The sequence below is a fragment of the Lycorma delicatula genome, chromosome 4 (genome assembly GCF_047948215.1).
Source record: "Lycorma delicatula isolate Av1 chromosome 4, ASM4794821v1, whole genome shotgun sequence".
In the NCBI taxonomy this organism is placed as follows: Eukaryota; Metazoa; Arthropoda; class Insecta; order Hemiptera; family Fulgoridae; genus Lycorma; species Lycorma delicatula.
The window spans coordinates 153,643,084-153,663,152 of record NC_134458.1 but is presented as its reverse complement, the minus strand read 5'-3'; the positions used below and the strand labels follow the sequence as shown (position 1 = coordinate 153,663,152).

The 20,069-nt window shown below is 28.8% G+C and overlaps 1 protein-coding gene across 4 annotated transcripts in view; it reads left to right on the top strand.

The window, feature by feature from the left end:
• Tbc1d8-9 (TBC1 domain family member 8/9) overlaps positions 1–20,069 on the top strand; it is a 131,539-nt gene that overhangs the window by 54,776 nt on the left and 56,694 nt on the right. For all 4 annotated transcript variants that reach the window (XM_075364417.1, XM_075364419.1, XM_075364416.1 and 1 more), the window contains exons 5-9: positions 950–1,136; positions 6,342–6,418; positions 7,864–7,920; positions 9,123–9,327; positions 14,888–15,087. In XM_075364417.1, the coding sequence (XP_075220532.1) occupies positions 950–1,136; positions 6,342–6,418; positions 7,864–7,920; positions 9,123–9,327; positions 14,888–15,087 (726 nt within the window). The remainder of the gene's footprint in view (positions 1–949; positions 1,137–6,341; positions 6,419–7,863; positions 7,921–9,122; positions 9,328–14,887; positions 15,088–20,069) is intronic.

The following is a 20,069-nucleotide window of genomic DNA, read 5'->3' as shown; positions in this document are numbered from 1 at the left end:
TTCATTTACTCATATGTAAGATAACAATTTATATTTATTACTAACAGATGACACAATGTTTGTATTATGTATATGAATCATCTATGTAACTACCTATCTGCAAAGGTAGGAAAATAACTTCTTCAATTCTGCCTAATCTGATTTTAATTCTGTAAAGAGTGTGTATAGTGCTTTTTCTACAAAATTTCTCTGCAAAATATTGTCTCATGAGTGAAATTATTCAATCTTTTTTCTTTTTTTTTTAAATAAATAAAGCTGATCTTTTAAAACTGCTTAAAAAAGTGAAGATAATATTATTTAATTCTTTAAATTTCAACCCTTTGAAGGATAAACTAACAAGTTCGTAATCCTTAATTTGACACAAGTTCAAAAATTAATAATTTAAAAAAGTATTATTTAGTATTGTTAATGGTTTTTTATTGTACTTTTAAAGTTATCCATTTTTTCTCAAGAAAATTTATTTTATTAAAATTAAAAAAAAATTGTTTTTGTATAAAATAAGAATAAATCATAAAAAAATATGCCACCTGTTGAAAGGGAGCTGTTTACCAGAGAAGCTTAAAGGTAGAAACTTACTTCTTGATGAAAATAGAAAAATAGATGTCAGCAAATGATAAGTAACTACTACTGAGCCCAAATTAATGTTATAAGTTTAAGTTTACGAGATTATTAAGTTATAAGATTGGGATGAGATTGAGATCTAACTTTTGACTTTCTCTATATTAATGTGCTTAACTTGTTTATTTAATTTTTTTATATTCACTTATATAATTTTAAAACTTTGCAGTTTGATTTTACTCCATTTTTATTGTATTTATTTTACCTATCATGAACTATATATTACTTATTTTTATTTTATAAATTCATGAATTTATAGTTTTAATTGTGTTGTAAATAATTTGTATAATGTAATTTGTAAGTTATTAATTTTTTTGTGCAATTTTTACAGTTATTGGAGAGGTAGGGTTCCATTGCAGGGATGGTTATATTTATCTGTTAATCATCTATGCTTCCATAGTTTTATATTTGGAAAACAGAAAAAAATTGTTATCAGATGGACTGATGTTACACAATTAGATAAAACTAACTATATATTATTTCCTGAATCTATATGCATTGCTACTCGAGATAAAAAGGTATATATTTAAAAAAAATGTTTACATCTATAATATTTATTTATGAAAAAAAAAAATTTGCCTCTGTTAGATTGTTTTGTAGTCAGTTTCTAATTTTCTTTTTTGTACTGTACTTATTTCTTTATTTTAATGATGTTTTGTAACTTTAAATGTATTTATAAGGATTTGGTTTAACATTTTGAAACCTAAACCATTAAACTGTACATTACCTCTAAAATTAAATTAAATTAAAACCTGGCTGCATATATTGGTAAAACCTTGATTGGAAGAGCGTCACAAAGTACAATAATTAGTTTTAAAATCAAAAGTTAAAATATTTAAAAAGTCAATATAAGTTATAAAAGCATAAATATATGATTTAATAAATTTAATTTATGATGATAGTAAATAAAATAATTATAAATATTTTTGTATTATTTTAATTTTAAACATCATATGTTTCAACAAAATAATTAAATTAATTTTTTATAGGAAACAAATTCACTTTGATTATAAATAAGAGTAAAACAAATTAAGCTGAATGTGAAGAAAAGTAGGATATTGAAGAATTACAGAATAATCCGAGGGTAGGGTGAAAAGTTCTGGGCCTGGATAAGAAAACATTTTTTTGGTGCTTTTTGATTTATTTTTTTACATAGTCACCACTAAGGTCTATACACTTAGACCAGCACTCCATAAGGGCACTTATATGACTTTAGTACACTGTTTTTTCCAATTTCGTAAAATAACCATCCGTGGTGGTAATAACTTCATTATTGGTTGAAAATCTCTCCCCTCCAAGCCATTCTTTTAAATTAAGAAACAAGTGATAGCCACTAGGGGCCAGATCAGGTGAATATGGAGGTGTTGGAGCAGTTTGAACCATAATTAGTTGATTTTTGTCATTGGAATGACTGAAGTGTGAGCTGAACATTGTCTTGATGGAAAAGCACTTTTTTTTGCCAAATGTGGTTGTTTTTCTTTAATTTCATTGCTGAAATGATACAGTAGGGTCACATAATATTCAGCATTTATTATTTCACCCTTTATAAGATAATAATCAATGAAAATTATTCCATGTGCATCCCAAAAAAACAGTTGTAACTTTTTCTTGCAAAAAGTTATGTTCACTTTTTTTGGAGCAAGTTTTTCAACCTTTTTCAACCCATTATTTTGACTGTTGTTTTGTCTCAGGAATGTAGTGATGAACCCAAGTTTCATCATCTGTCACAAATCGACATAAAAATTTCTTTGGATTGCACCGAAAGAGCTCAGAACAGTCACTTGAAATGTTTTTCAGCACTGTTTTTGATCAGGCATGAGCAAATACAGCACTCACCTAGCGCAGAGCTTGTTCATGTCCAAATGTTCATGCAAAATATTGTGCATGTGTTCTGTTGACATACCTACAGACTCTGCTAACTTGTTCACTAACATTTGTCAGTCTACCAAAACGATTTTATACACTTTTTCTATAATTTTTGGTGTAGTCACTTCAGAAGCGGGTTCACTGTGTGGTTCATCACTAGTGGATGTTGGATCCATTTTAAACTCTGTGACCTAGTGTTTAACTGTTGTATTTGATGGAGAAGAGTCTCCAAATGTCGTATTAAGCTCTTCTTTAATTTCCTTTGCACTTAAGCCTTTCAGAAAAAAGTATTTAATTACTGCACGAATTTCTAGTTTTTTCATTTTCAACAAAAGTTCTAATTCTCTTAATTTTGACAGAGTGTAAATACTAAGTGGTTCATTGATTTGAATGAAACTCATTCAGAATGGAATCATGTGTCATTGTCGAGAAATTAAGTGCACTAATGCCATCTCTGTGTGGGGTCCTGGAACTTTTCACACTCCATCTTCGTACATAAATTACAGTAATAAATGTGTGTGTATGCGCATGTGAGTGTGCATGTGCATGTGTTCATGTGTTTTGTTGCTTCTAATCTTAATTTAATTTTTACTCTGTTACAGTATTTGGGCCTTAGTATTTTGTAGCATCCTTTAATCTATAATATACGCTAAAAACTTTCCATTATTTAAAAAAAATAATCAAACATTTAAATCATAATGTTCAATATTAAGGATTAGGTCCCATAACATGTTTTGCCTATCTTTTTCTTGGAATTTTAATCTTTTGTCTTCCTGTCGATGCACAGTTCCCCTCTTAGGCACCTCTTAGGCAGTTGGGTGTCATCCATCTTTTCTAGCTGAATTTATTCATTCTAGTAATGTGATATCTTATTGTTGATAAATTCAACTCTCAGCTTATTTCCTGTATGATCATTCCTAAGTCTTATTAACTTCTTAATTCTTCTTAATATTTCATCTCAGCTGCATATATTTGATTCTTTTTTTTTTGTCTTCAGTCATTTGACTGGTTTGATGCAGTTCTCCAAGATTCCCTATCTAGTGCTAGTTGTCTCATTTCAGTATACCCTCTACATCCTACATCCCTAACAATTTGTTTTACATATTCCAAACGTGGCCTGCCTACACAATTTTTTCCTTCTACCTGTCCTTCCAATATTAAAGCGACTATTCCAGAGGATGCCTTAGTTTGTGGGCTATAAGTCTGTCTCTTCTTTTAACTATATTTTTCCAAATGCTTCTTTCTTCATCTATTTGCCGCAATACCTCTTCATTTGTCACTTTATCCACCCATCTGATTTTTAACATTCTCCTATAGCACCACATTTCAAAAGCTTCTAATCTTTTCTTCTCAGATACTCCGATCGTCCAAGTTTCACTTCCATGTAAAGTGACACTCCAAACATATACTTTCAAAAATCTTTTCCTGACATTTAAATTAATTTTTGATGTAAACAAATTATATTTCTTACTGAAGGCTCGTTTCGCTTGTGCTATTCGGCATTTTATATCGCTCCTGCTTCGTCCATCTTTAGTAATTCTACTTTCCAAATAACAAAATTCTTCTACCTCCATAATCTTTTCTCCTCCTATTTTCACATTCAGTGGTCCATCTTTGTTATTTCTACTACATTTCATTACTTTTGTTTTGTTCTTGTTTATTTTCATGCGATAGTTCTTGCGTAGGACTTCATCTATGCCGTTCATTGTTTCTTCTAAATCCTTTTTACTCTCGGCTAGAATTACTATATCATCAGCAAATCGTAGCATCTTTATCTTTTCACCTTGTACTGTTACTTCGAATCTAAATTGTTCTTTAACATCTTTAACTGCTAGTTCCATGTAAAGATTAAAAAGTAACGGAGATAGGGAACATCCTTGTCGGACTCCCTTTCTTATTACGGCTTCTTTCTTATGTTCTTCAATTATTACTGTTGCTGTTTGGTTCCTGTACATGTTAGCAATTGTTCTTCTATCTCTGTATTTTTACCCTAATTTTTTAAAAATGCTGAACATTTTATTCCAGTCTACGTTATCGAATGCCTTTTCTAGGTCTATAAACACCAAGTATGTTAGTTTGTTTTTCTTTAATCTTCCTTCTACTATTAATCTGAGGCCTAAAATTCCTTCCCTTGTCCCTATACTTTTCCTGAAACCAAATTGGTCTTCTCCTAACACTTCTTCCACTCTCCTCAATTCTTCTGTATAGAATTCTAGTTAAGATTTTTTATGCATGACTAGTTAAACTAATTGTTCTCTATTCTTCACATTTATCTGCCCCTGTTTTCTTTGGTATCATGACTATAGCACTTTTTTTGAAGTCTGATGGAAATTCCCCTTTTTCATAAATATTACACACCAGTTTGTATAATCTATCAATCGCTTCCTCACCTCCACTGCGCAGTAATTCTACAGGTATTCCGTCTATTCCAGGAGCCTTTCTGCCATTTAAATCTTTTAATGCTCTCTTAAATTCAGATCTCAGTATTGTTTCTCCCGTTTTATCCTCCTCAACTTCCTCTTCTTCCTCTATAACACCATTTTATAATTCATTTGATTCTTAAATATACTAAAAAAAATGAATATCAACCTGCAGATCATTATTAAAATTAAAGTCCAAGGAATGAAATAATTAACAATTTTAAGAAACAAGAATGTCATAATTTATCTAATGTGATGAGTTCACTGTTAAACTGTGTACTTGACAACAGTAGTTATCTTATCTTACTCCTATCTAACTGTTGCTTCACATGCATTAGCTTCCACATCCTTATGTTTACAGTTCTTTCTTTCTCTGAATTTTAAGACCATTTCATGTATTGCATGAAAAGTTAATTACATAATGTTAGTCAAATTATACCAGATTCTTTAATAGGTGTTAGTTACATTTATATATAACAAAAAAATTTGAGAGGTTGCAAAACGTGAAGATATATCAGGTTGAATGAAAAGTCCTGCTAATTTTCTCAAAAAAAGACAAATTTTAATTTCAGTGAATAATTTGAAATTATCTTAAAATGTAGAGAGAGAAAAGTCATGACCATGAGAATATCATGGAATAGATTAGGAGTTACACAAACATTGCTTACAATGACAGTGAGTTTGCCATGCTAGTTGAATTATGCATAGTCTTGTTATTTTAAATTATTTCGTTCCTTTGAGTAAATTTTATTATAATGCACAGGTTAACTTTACAAATTGTGTTTTATTTTTTTAAACATAATGCCACATTTTGCAGCATTTAATATAGATTAATGAGCTTTTGATTTAAACAGTTAAGTTCCATAACTGGTAGTAGAGTAAGAATAAAAATAGGAGTGGAAATTATAAATAAAAATATTAAGTTTTATCAATTCAGGTAGTATTATATTATTATTGATTGATCTAGTGATCTACACTATCCTTTTTTTACAGTGGATTTAATTAATTAAAGATTAGTTTGGATGTAGTACATGAGAAATTTATTTAGCAGTAAAATTACCTAGTGATGAAAGAAATATCAATGATATGAAAAGTACCTTATATAAGCAAGTATTTTTCAGTGTACTTTCACACAGAAAGTTAAGTTTACAACCAATGTAGGTGAAAAGAAAACATTATTAGATACAGATGTGTAGAATATTATGTTTAGGGAGGGCCAAGAAACACACCAAGAAAAAAACACTTGATATTTGTTGTTTTATATTGCTTTACTTTTTTTCATTAGAACTGACAAAACATCCTTATAATACTATTAATATTTGTTGTATTAAATTGTTTATAAATATTTTTTAACTTATAATTAGTAAAAAAATATTTTTATTACTAAATTAAGCTACATTAACTTTATTATAATTAATGAAAGTAATTTTTTTTCAGTACTGGTTTTCATTATTTTTACATAAAGAAGATACACTTAAAACTATGGAACAGCTGATTAATATTGCAATGAAACAGTCAGTATTACACACTTATATATGTATATATATTTACTTTGTATTTGTATTTTTATTTCTGCTGTAAGAAGCAGATTACAAGTAGCCTCCTGCAAAAGATCTGTCCCTGCACAGCCACAATCGTGGCTGTGCAGGAAAAGTGAGGTAAAGAAGGGAAAACAAAAGAGATTCTTTAATATTCACTTCTACTTGTTGCAGTTTACATATTACAAAAGGTATTCTAAGTGAACATCATCTAGAACAGTGCATTTTGTTGGTATACCTGGTGAAAAAGGGCATTGGTTATATTATAAATATTTAATTTTAGTCCAAAGTATGGGGGTGGGATTAGTGTCATAAAATTTCTTCTTCAAGAAGTACGGTAAAAACAATATGTTGATTAATATAGGGAATTTTCAGGCCTCAAGTATTTGCTGCTAATATTGTGTTCTTATAAAGATGTCATGAATCCAGACTGATGATGAGTCACAAGAAGGGAGAGATTTTGCTCTATATTCTTGAAAAAACGCAACTGCTATTCAATATTAGTCAATTTGGAGTAGAATTAAAAAAAAATCTGAAGTCATATCTTTGTATTAATATTCACATCAAAATATATTAGCTGTCATATTTGCATGAAGTGTAGGTAGGATTTTCTGTGATCCCACTCAGTTCTTGCTGTTGTGTGAATTGACATGACTAGATACATTATATCTAATGTATCTAATTAGACTGCTTTGATATATGTACATTAATTACATGGTTCTAACAGTTAACAAAACTGTAAGCAGTAATTAAAGCAGGTAGGCAACATTTGGAATTACTATCAGTAAAACTGATATATCTGCTTTCTTCACTTCTTGTACAGATTCTACACAGAATGTTTCCAGATTTAAAGAGCTTGGTTGTACAACAGTTGTGGAAAGGCAGTTGTAGTGACAAGTTCAATCAACTGATGGCTAGAATTAATGTGCACCATTCTAAGTAGCTTAAAATATCCATTCTGTATCTTTTATTTGTTAAAAAAGAAGGTTAATATGAATAAGCATTTAAAAAGATTTTTTAACATAATATCTTACAACAGAATGATTTAGAAAGATATTCTTACCTTAGTGATTCATCCATATTTTATATTGAAGGTTCCATTTTTGGAGGTACCTCCATCATCAGTTCTTTATAGAATATACTAAATTTTAAAAGTTACTAAAGTCAAGATAAAAAAGAAAAGTTTAAAATTAACATAACTTTTTCAAATGTTTACATATAACAAAATAATCATTTTAAGTGGTAAAGTAAGAATTTCTTGTAAACACCTCTGTCAATAAAAAAGCAAACTAATAAAATTTAAAAAAAAACTGTGTTAAATTCTCAATTGTTTGTATATACATCTTGGAAGTTATTTTGTAAATAAAGATGATAAATATATATTTGTTGGTTGTATCACAGTAATTATTTTTTTTTTTTAGGTTAATTGATGAAAAAATGGGCTTTGATACTGATAAAGATCTTCTTAATAAATTAAGGTACAGTATTAAAAATATTTACTTATTTTTCTTATAGAGGGTATCTACTGAGTATTTGGTTCTGTAATTTTTAATTTCTACTTTGTATAGAATTAAGATTATGATATGCATTAAAAAAATGTTGAACTCAAGTTTTTATACTTTTGTTAGTAATTACTTATTAAATTAACAGATTTTTTAGTTTTAAAAGAGTATAAGAACAAACATGAAAAGTTTTATCAGGAACATAGAGAAAATTGAAAGATGCATTATAGCAAAAAAGTACATTTGAGTACTGTTCCATTTTGATATTTTTATTATACATGTTCATAGCATGAGTCGGTAATAACTATCTAAAAAGTAATTTTTCTATATAGTTTATAAATCAGGATTTAAAAAAATTTAATTTTCTAATTAGCAGGATAAATATTAGTTTATTTTTAACAATTTTTAATTTGATATGATTGTAACAATTTTTTAATCTGTTATTTTTTATGTTGACTTTACTATAAACTAGTTGGCATTTTAAAGATGATAAATGCTCTGTACGAGTCAGACAGATCTACGGTAGTGTTATAATTCTTTTAATTATTAATAATATATTACTTTAATTTTTAAATGGCAACAGATTATTCTCTAGGCTGGATGAAGTTACAATTAATGATTATTATAAATTATATTTATAATTAAGTATAACTAAGTAAGAAATCAATATGACTTAATTTTGTTGAACAATTGTGCTACACATTCGTATTCAGATGTGTTCTTTGAGTCAAATACCAAAAGGAGATGGTGATAATTTTTCCTTCAAAAAAGGGTTAGTAAGCTTTAATCAAACTAAATAAATTTTAACACCAATCAGTTCCTTGGTTCTGTTTTTGTGGACCATTAATTGTTAGGTAATAACTTGTCCTGGTCTAATGAACCTAGGATATAATATTGCATGTATGTGTATATCATTACTTAATGAGAAAGAGATGGAACTATCTATAGAATCCAATTGCATAAAGCTGTGTTAAACCATTGGGACTTATATCTCTGCAGTAATTGAAGAGTATTTTAAAGATTTGCTCACTATGTTTGTCCCTGATGTATATCTAATCTTATTTAGAGATAAGTATCTATTCTTGATTAGAGAATTATTTATTTTGGTTTTATCATAGTTTTATTTCCATTTTCCTTGTTTTTAATTTTATTATTTGTTTTTAATTATTTATTGACAGCAAAAATGTTCCAAAGAAGCAATCATTTTTAAAAAGAGATTTGGATGCAAGAGCATTATCAGAAGCATACAGATTATTATTCAGGTTGCCAGCTGCTGAAAAATTAGATGGTAGTACTGAATCTACTTTATGGACACCGTACAATAAATCACATGTTTGGGGACGGATATTTTTGTCTCAAAATTATCTGTGTTTTGATAGCAGAGTACGTATGTATAAAAATTTTTTTCATATCTTTTCTGTAAATTTATGTTTAATTAACTGTGATACACATTTGTGGATTATAGATGATTTCACTTAGATGAATGAATATTAAAGTAGTAAATCTGTAGAGTTGTCAAGTGTAGAAGATAGTTGGTTTGGCGCTGATGTTATTAAAACTTACAGAACATTGAAGGTGTAACCTGTATAAAAAATATAAAGAGTATAAAATATACTCTTTTACCTGTAGTAAGATGAAGAGGAATAATTGCATGTAATTTGTAACAAAAAGAAAATTGAAAAAAAAAATAAAAAAATGGTGAACTATTTTTCATAATTTTATTGAAAAATAATAATAAATCACCTAGTCAATGGAAAAATTTTCCAAGAAATTTTAAGTAATTAATATAATTTTTAAAGAAAAAAATTGTTTTTATTTTTTTTTTTACTGTCATTTGTTTCAGCTTTTCCTGGTTTACATAATTTGATTGTAGAAGTAAGTTCAGACTGTAAAAAACTATAGTGGTAGACAAAAATTAGAATCTTTAAAAGAAGTTAAGGGTATGAGGTGTTGTGGGTTTATTGAAGTGAAAAAGTTAAAATAAAAAGAATGAGAGGCCTGTTTAATCTCTTCAAATGGTTAATAATACAAAGACTATTTATTGCATGTAATTTTTTGCCAATTATTTTTTAACTTAAAATTTATCTTGACCTAATCTATTTAATTACTTTAAATAAAATATGTGAATTATTAAAAGGGTTTAACTATTTCTATTATTTTGAAAAACATAATATTGGTAAATTCAAGAGACTGATTTAAGTACATCAAAATAAACAAAAAAGTTCATGTGGACAAATGCCCAATCATATTAATTTTCCCTCTGTCTGCCACTTTGTTTTTATTAAAATTGATCTTTTAAGAATGGCTCGAGATATTTTAATGAAATTTGATGTACATGTACTTGTTCATCATCTACATAATAAGTAAGTCTGAAAATTTTACCCCCTAAAGTTCCAAAATTACATCATTAATTTTTTTCATCATTTAGAGGATTTTTTATATTAGTTTTATTGAATTGTTTTTTATTGAATAAAATTGTGAGCCTTTTATTATAAACAAAGTGACACCTCAATTGTTCAAATTAGTTGATAAACAGTTGAAATATAACTGAAATTATTAAATTTTATTATTTAAATTATTATGCAGTCTCAAATTTTGTGGCTGTTTTCACGCATAATGTTTGTGATAAAAAGAATAATCGCAAAAAAATTTTTGTTTTATTTCTTTATATTAATAACTTGAATATAATATATATATTAGCTGATCAGGGCTCGCTTTGTTTGTCCGACCATCTAGCCAGTGGTGGAGACCCATGGATTCAATGCATTCACTATCCTCATGGTTGTGAGATTATTAAATATTTTACAGATATTCATTAATGAAAAAAGAATTAGTAATTTTGCTTCATTGTATTTTTGTTGCCTTGGTGACAGAAATATAATGATGTAAAAGGATTAATTTTTATTTCTTTAATGAATATCGTTAATTCACAACTTCACCCCAAGGGGCTAGACCTTGATCTATGGCTAAAACTTTCTCTGGGATAACATGAATGCATCCTGTATAATGTAGAAGAGAAGAGTGGGAGACCTGTTGTAAGTAATGATCTTGTCAGTGAAATTGACGACAAAGTTTGGAAAAATCGAAGATTCACATCTCTGAACTTTCTGAACAATTCCTGCAAATTTCTCTTATGGTTTTATATGAGATTGTCACCGATAAACTAGGCTACCAGAAGTTCTGTGCTTGGTGGGTTCCATAAATGCTGACAGAGATCCATTAAACCAAAAAACGAATGGGCTCTGCCTTAGACTTCCTTTCACACTACGACACGGAAGGAGAACATTTTTTGAAGAAAATTATGACTGGATGAAACTTGGGTGGTCTATGTGAACACCAAAATGAAACAACAGTCGATGGCCTGGGGCCCAGATTCTCCATGAAAGCCGAAGAAAGCCCTTCAAATTTTGTCAGCGAAGAAGGTTATGGCTGTGGTTTTTTGGAATGCCAAGAAAGTTCTAGTTTATTTTGTGGAACGTGGTATGACGATTACTTCAGCAGTCTACTGTGAAACTTTGGTGAGCCATTTAGAAGAAACATCGTTGTAAACTGTCATCTGGTGTTGTTTTTTGGCATGATAGTGCTCGTCCTCATAGTGCTTCAAGAACTCAGGAACTTCTGATTCAATTCCAAGAGATATTTTTTACCATCCTCTTACAGCCTGGACTTAGTGCCGAGTGATTTCATCTCTTCACTCACATGAAGAAGTTGTTTGCATTGCAGCACTTTGATGACGATGAACTTCAAAATGCTGTGAATTGTTAGCTAGGTACCCAGGCAGCTGAATTTTATGAAGAAGTTATTTGTAAATTAGTGAAGTGCTATGACAAATGCCTGAATTTAAATGGTGACTATGTTGAAAAATAGTTAGAAGCTTAGTTATTTAAGTTTAAAGCTTATTTAAGTTGTATATAGTAACATATTTTTATCCATGCAGGTTTTTTATGTATAGCCAAATGGAGGTTACTTTCCAAACCACCCTCGTATATATTAAACAATCATTATCAGTAGAAATTGAGGAATTAATAAAATTGAAATAGTAACAATAAAATAATAATGAAAATGATAATAATAGTAATAAAATAACAAAAATAAACAGTACTTATGAAATGCACAAAACAAGTATTTCTATCTGTACTTACAAAATAAAAATAATTGTTGATTAAAATTACTCACATTGTTTTTTGTACCCACAGTCAAAATAGAAATTTAACTTAAAGTTAGTTCAAACCACTCAAACTCCATGTTTAAGATTGCCCACCATGACCTAATATTTACCCTTGTATAGGGTAATAAAAAAAACAGTTTATCTCAAGAAAGACAAAAATTGCATAAACTTCAACTAGTGGAATAAATATCCCTTTCCTTTACAATTTTCACAAAATGGTTTTTTGAAAAATTTTAAAAGTTTATCAGATATTGGCCCCTTAACATTATTCAACAAACATGTTTCTCTATCGTTTTTAGAATACATTAGTTTCTTAGCTATTGAATTCATTCTATTTCATACATGTTTTCAAAATTTGGTTATTAACAATCAAATTTTGTGATTATTTTCTGGGCAGTGTTGGACTTCAGCCAATTTCTCTGGTCTTCTATATTGATAATGTACCAAATGCTTCTTTATTCTGGTGCTTATCTTTAATTTTTTTCTGTGTATCCTAAATGGCATTTATTATTTTTTCATATGAATTTTTGTATTTCTACTCTTTTGACAGGTTTACTTTTAATTTTAGCACTTTTGAAGACAGGCGATTTTCTGAAATGTAGCAACTGTTATTTCTAATTTATTTCAATAACCATTTGGCACAGCTCTTTCTTTGTATTGTAATATGTAATGAACTATACAGTATGTATGAGAAAGTATAATGCAATTGAATTAAGTCTTAAGTTTAATCCCTCTAAAGTTCCCTCTACATCGACTTACTGCCATTTTCTTCCTCAAACTGTTTTGTTCTTACCATTCTATTGTTCATATTCTCTTTTAAAGTCCCATATCAAGTGATTGAGACGTAGAAAGAAGAAATAATAAAACTTAGCCAAGTTTTCTCACTTTTAATTTCTCCACAGCTCTGTGAGTTCACTACTCTAGCCTTATTTTCTTTTGTTTTCTCTGTTAATAGTTTTAAATTGATCTGCATTTTGCTCTTGTTGCATTAGTATATTTATGTTTCCACTAAATATATCAAGATACATTTTAAATGTACGTTATGTGAAGGCTATTTGGAAAGAAAAGATACAAAGTTTTTGAAAATGCATATATTTTCATTAGTAGAAGCATTGTGTCTAACAGGATCTGCATACGAGTTAGAAGTTTATAAGGTCTCAATTACAGTAATAGTGGGCCGTTAATATGTATGAAAATAACCATAATTCCAAATCCTGTCTATTAAGATGTATGTTAATCATTTGGTTCCTTCATGTAAAAGGAAAAACAACTATTGAAATTCAATGTTAATTTGTTTCTCTTTATCAAAAACATAATGAACTGGCAAAATCAATGTTTTAGTTAAAAAGGTGGGAAGAAGCTGTTGCAGATTTTCAATTTGGAACTGAAAAGGCGATTCCTTTACAAAGCCCAGACTTTGTATCCAACCACTATCAATTGTTTATAAATTTAAATAAGAAAATTTTAAGATTCAGTGTTTGGTCCTGGCATAAACAGGAAAATTTTATGATTTCAGAATTAAGAAATTCTTTGCCTGGTTCACCATATATAGTGATGATTACATGGAAAAAATAAACATTTTTTCTAAAGGTCTTACAATTTAATCCTAAAATAAAATGCCTTAAAAATATTTTATGGCCTTTGTAAATTTACCTCCTGAATAATCAGGAAGTTTGAGGTGTACTATTGTTGATATTTCTTTTTTACATGATCCTGAGAATTATACAGTTAATTCATAAGCTACTCTTAATTCTTCAATTATTTTGTTATCCTATTATACATGTGTATTTATCTAACTGTGTCTAGATGTTTAACTATCCACTCGAATATTTTTTCTGTCAAGGATCTTAGCATTTGATTGTCTTGCATCATGATGCACCTATAGTTTGTTATTTCTTCCAATATTCATGATTTTTGCTGTTAATTAAAATTTCTATCTCTGATTATGTGACGCTAGTTTTTTTTCTATCTAAATGAAAACAATCTTAATTGTAAAAACTTTCTTCTTAGCTACTTGATTTAGTTAAATTTCCTACTTTCTTAGCATCCAATTTTGTAACCACAGAACAACTTACTGTGGCTTGGGTTAAAAAAGGACAAGCAGAAGTAAACTACGACAAAAGGAAGTGAACTACTACATACATTGAAATGTTATTTCTTATAAGCATTGTAGGCAAAATAAAGAGAGATTGTGTTATGAATTCTAAAATAATGCTTACCACAAATACAGGAAGTTTGCTGGACAGAATAGGGAGAACAAAGCAAAGTGGTCTGGATGTATTAAGAGAATGAGAGAAGATAGAACAACACATACAATTTTGTGTATTTTACTGTTATTCTCAGTTACTATATTGTCTAAAAACACTGTGATGTAATGTCAATACCTCTTATTTATCCTCTATAGTATCATCTGTTAAACACTGAAAGAGTTGGATACATTTACATCCCTGTTCTGATACTTCTTACTTTCACTGGTTTGTGGTCACTCAGCGCTTTTCCTGCTTTCATACATAATTTCCAGTATTTTTAATCTATGTGGTTTTTGCATGTTAAATCTTTTAAGAAGCTTGTCAGAAGTTTTGAATGTGCTATATTGAGTATTAAATAATTATTATATAAATAATGAGGATTTTTTAGGTTAATCTGATTGCTTTTATTACTGTATTAAATGAAATCTGACTGATTTTATAACTGTTAAAGGTAATTGTTTTTATGATAGTAATAATAACATTATTATTGTTGATTTTTATTTATTTTCATTTTGTTTAATGATAGGTTAAAGGTCTTGTAAGTGTTGTAATACCATTACGTGACATATCACAAGTTGAAAAGGCTGAAAACCAAGCTACTAATCCTATGGTCGATCATTCTATCTTAATTACAACACGTATTCACACCACATTTCTTTTCTCACAAATACAGGATAGAGATTTCTTAGTTCAGAAAATATCAGAGTTATTAGCTAAAATAAGAGGGTATGTATGATGTGTTTAACATAAACTATTTTTATTAAAACGTTTTTTTAAGTAAGAACATTTTTTAATTTGTGTTGTGTATATTATCATATGTACATTAAACTTTTAATTATTTTTATTTTTATTTTATTATTGTTTATACAAATATACATTCTATGTCAGTGCTGTCCAACCTTTTTACAACTAGGGGCGCATCTGAACGATTGCAAAGGTTGTGTAGGCACCAGGATTCGTTTCAACTATCTCCACACTACTGCTGCTTCTGACAAAATCAGTAATTATAAATTATAATAATGACGAAAACATTTGAGACTAAAATCAATTATATTTACTCACCACACAATTAATGTGAAATTTGAGACTGCATGCTTGTTGCAAGTTGAGGAAAATCTGGTGTGTAGCTGGAACAAGCTGCTCTTAACGTGTCATCAAGGTGGGAGTCTATCAGGCAGGATTGGTATGTTTTTGATGGTATTTATTGATGAAAATGGAACTTCACAAAGATACGTTGAACCAAGGCATGAATACATTTTCAGTGCAACACTAAGGAGAATGGGGTATTTTTCTCTGCCCACCAGAGTCCATATATTGCTACACGTTGCATATGAGGATTTTAAAGAAAGTTCTTCTAGAAAATTTAAAATTTCCATTTCTAATTCTAATTCTTAAATTTTATACTTTGCGAATATTTCACACACCCTATTTCCAAGTTCACTAACGTCAACGAAAGCAAATGGGTTATTGACAAATAATATCACTGGTTCAGGTTCTGAAAACTGGCTAAATCTATTTTCAAATTCTAGCACAAGAGTTTCAAGATGCTTGGCATAAGAGGAAAGATCAGATTACTGTCATTTACTGTTTCTAGAATTGATTTTAAATTTTTAAAGTGTGAAAGGGTATTTCTATTTAAATGTGTAATCCATAACTTCACTTTCTTTACAAATGTATTTATAACACTTATTATATGTGTTATTACGATATTTCCCTTGCAATTTGAGAATTGTAGTTTAATTTTGAGGTGATATCTGCCAAAAAATGTAAATCTAATAGCCGTGATATATCAAGTTCGTGATAATATGGTGTGGGAGATGATTTCAAAAAGTTTCTTATTTCATCTTGCAGACAGCAGAATCTTTCCAGTGTTTTACTCCTACTAAGCCATCTTATATCTGCGTGAAGAATTAAATCGCCTTACTGAGTATCTGATATATTCAAAATATTTTGAAACAATTGATGGCATGTAGAAGATGATCTGATATAGTTCGCCATATAAATTACACATAAGCTCATTGGTTTTTCTAAATAACAACAGAAAATTCACTGGCCATACCCACATGTAAATTAATGCAAAAACTCTCTCTCACGAGAAACATCTGTTTCTATTTTGGGAAGGTCAGGTTAAAATTTATTAAAGTTGATGTTAGGAAATATAAATAACGAAAGGGACTCAGTTTTGCCAAAGAGCTGAAAAGAATATCAGTTTGAAATTTATTACAAAGAATGCTAGTAGCTTGAGTGGAGAGCAGACCACCAAATGAGTGACAGTTAGGTAGATTGTTCTGTCCTGCTAGGAGGGTCATGTACCTAATTATAAAATTATAAATAAAATACCATTACAAAGTAAATGAATTTGTCAACAACAAAGACAAAGAAATGAACATATATTACAATGCTGGCAGAATTACTTGTTGAACTACTGGAAAATAAAACATCTAAAATGTATTTTTTTAAATCCTTTTTAAGTTGTAAATTATAATGTTATTTTGAAATGTGAATTAGTATTAAAAATTTACAAATAGCCACAAGCTCCAAAGATGAAATTAAGGGCATTGTGGCACCTGCAGGCCCCAGGTTGGACAGCACTGTTCTATGAAATGTGTTTTGTAAAATACAATTAAACTTGTACTTATGTCTGGTGCTGTAATTATAAGTTACGGGAACTTGAAATGAGATACAAATCATTCAAGAAAATGACATAGTTGTTATCCTAGGATTAACAACATCCATAATATGAGTCTCAGAGGTGAGAAAAATGAGTTGTTTACATTGTTTTCTTCGCTTTGACTAATGTATTAGCCAACATATCAACACAGAAAGTGCTCTAAAATGAATGTTACATTAGTGCTGTAAGCAGTATTCTTTTCTATTTAACTTATGGACTGGTTAAATAATGAATACCATTACACTTAGAGAAAGCAAATTCAGATTACATTTTTTCTTTAAATTTTGAATTTATGAAGTAGGTGCTAAATTAATGATTGAATTATGATATATTGCTGGTAATTAAAAAAAAATTCTGTTCTAATAGCCAAAATGTATAAAATGACTGATAAAGTATTAATTTTTAATGTAGAAGTTTATGTATGAAGTTGGTGTTATATTATTTGTAAAATTTTATTTTATGCTACCTTATCATTATTAATACTGTAAGATCTCATTTGAAGAGTTTCTAAAAAAGAATGCATTTATATATACTTGTGTCAATTATATATGTTGGGATATCTAGAATTTTTTTTTTTTGTTTAAAAATTTTATCAACTAGCTCCCTCCGTTTTGAATCGCTTTATAAAATTATTATCTTATTCTAAAGAAATGATTCAGCCATGAAAAGAACTAAAAATATTTCATTTGTAAAAAAATAGTAGGAGTACAAAAATGTTTGTTTAGAGTAAGATATTTTATAAATTATTACAAAAATGTTGTGAAATATTATTTTATCAGTTAATTTTCTATTATAAAAAAATAATTATAAGAATTCTATGTTTATATTATACATTAAGAAGAAAAATAAATAATAAGTACACTTTTTTAGACAGAAATTATTGGGATTTTATGAACTGTAGTTATTTTTTAACATACATTTGAAGGTGGAAAGAAGATATAAAAATATTGAATCCATTTTTAATTATTGATCATTTAGAAGGGCAGGTAAATTATGATATCCTTTAATTTTGTTTTATAAATTTAGCTGTTTTATGCCATGTTAGAACAGACTTTACTGGATTTTAGAAGTAGGTTTTATCAGATCAGACTCGTCTGTTAATTTATCTGAACACAGGAAGTAAAAAATCTTTTTGGCAATCTCGGAGTAAGATTTGCGATGTGAATGAGCCCCAATTGTATAGACTCAGGTTTCGTTCATGTTATTTAAAATTTACTATTAATGAGAAACATTAATTTTCATTTAAAATAGGACTTCTAAAATTTAAAGATCTTCGGCTTTCGTCGGATTCACACTCAGTTCCTGACAATTAAGCGGCTTCGTACAGTTCACACAGCTCCTTTCAGATGCACTTGGCTCGTGTCAGCATCATTTGGCTCCTGTCCGCATCACTTGGTTCTTTACATTTTACTCGGCTCGTGACGATTCAGCAGCTCCGTACAGTTCACACAGTTCCTTTTCGATGCACTCGGCTCCTGGTGGCAGTATTCAGCTTCTGACAATTCAGTGGCTCCATACACAGTATATAAGCAGGCTCCACACTTCATTCAGGCAGTGTTCTTCCAGTCTTCTACAAGTCTACAAGTCTCCAAGAACTCAACAAGTCTTCTTTCACTCATTACATGATTTTACATTTATTAATACAATAAATTTACCTAAAGATTCACAAGTTAATAATGTTATATATATATATGAATGATATTTACAAGTCATAATAAAAATAATTATAATCGCAAGTAAATAAAGACTTAATTTATTTAAAGCATCAGCACCAATTTCGACATATATTTTTTATTGGCCCTTCAACCGCAGATATATATTTAATCTACGTTTTTGAAGAATTCATCATTTAATTTATCAAAACTGCAGATAAATCTATAATTTGAAGAAACATAATTCAAGAATCTTCATATTCAATAATCTACTGCATAAAGGGACTCGCAGCTTCTAAATCTACAACATCATTTACATAACATCTTTCTTAATTTACTTTACATTTAATTTACATTGTTTCATCATTATTATAATATCATTTAATTTACATTATTGATAATTCACATTGTTATTACTATGATAATTATGGTTAGGGAACAATTAATTATACAATAGAGGCTGCCATAACTAGGATTGGCACATTTGCTCACAATTATGATCCATCACTAGGTGATATTTCTAACTTAAAAATTAAAGTAAGAAATCTTATTGAATTGCGAATCAAATATGACACTATTCAATCGGAAATTGAATTGAAATTTGTTGATGAGGTTTTAGATTTGGATCATATACAAGTTGAATACTTGTGTATTTTAGAATCTAAATTGCAACATTTAATAAATAATGCTAATTGAAAATCATCTAATCAAAAAGTTAGTACAAATATATCACTTAAACTCAATTACAACCTATAAATCTACCCATATTTAAAGGTAATGTCTTAGAATGGCAGCATTATTTTAACATATTTATTGATTTAATGTATAATAGAGATGATTTAACTAACACTCAAAAATTACACTGTCTACATTCTTCTTTAAAGAATGAAGCTCTAGCTATCATTACAGATCTTCCAATAACAAATAAAAACATTCTTATTGCTCTAGAATTATTAAAGGTACGGTTTGACAATAAATATATAATTGCTTTTCACAATGTTGAACGCATTTTAAGATCAGATTCTCTAAAAAGAGAATCTGTAGATACTTTGTCCATATTTATTAATGAAATTTTCTCAAACGTGAACTTGTTTAAAGCGATGCAATTTCCTGTTAATACATATGAATTTATCATAGTCCAATTTCTAACATCTAAATGGATTATAACACCTCAAGATTATGGAAGGAAAGGTTGTCAAATGAGAGGTTTCCCACCTTTACAAACTTCATTGAATTTCTTAATTCTAGACAACTTTTAAAAAATATCAATTCATCCACCTCAAACATGCAAGTGAATACAGAAAATGAAACCGAGGAACGTCATAAAAATACAACCAGCTCTTTTACCAAACATTTTAATATAAATCCTAATAAACAATACAAAG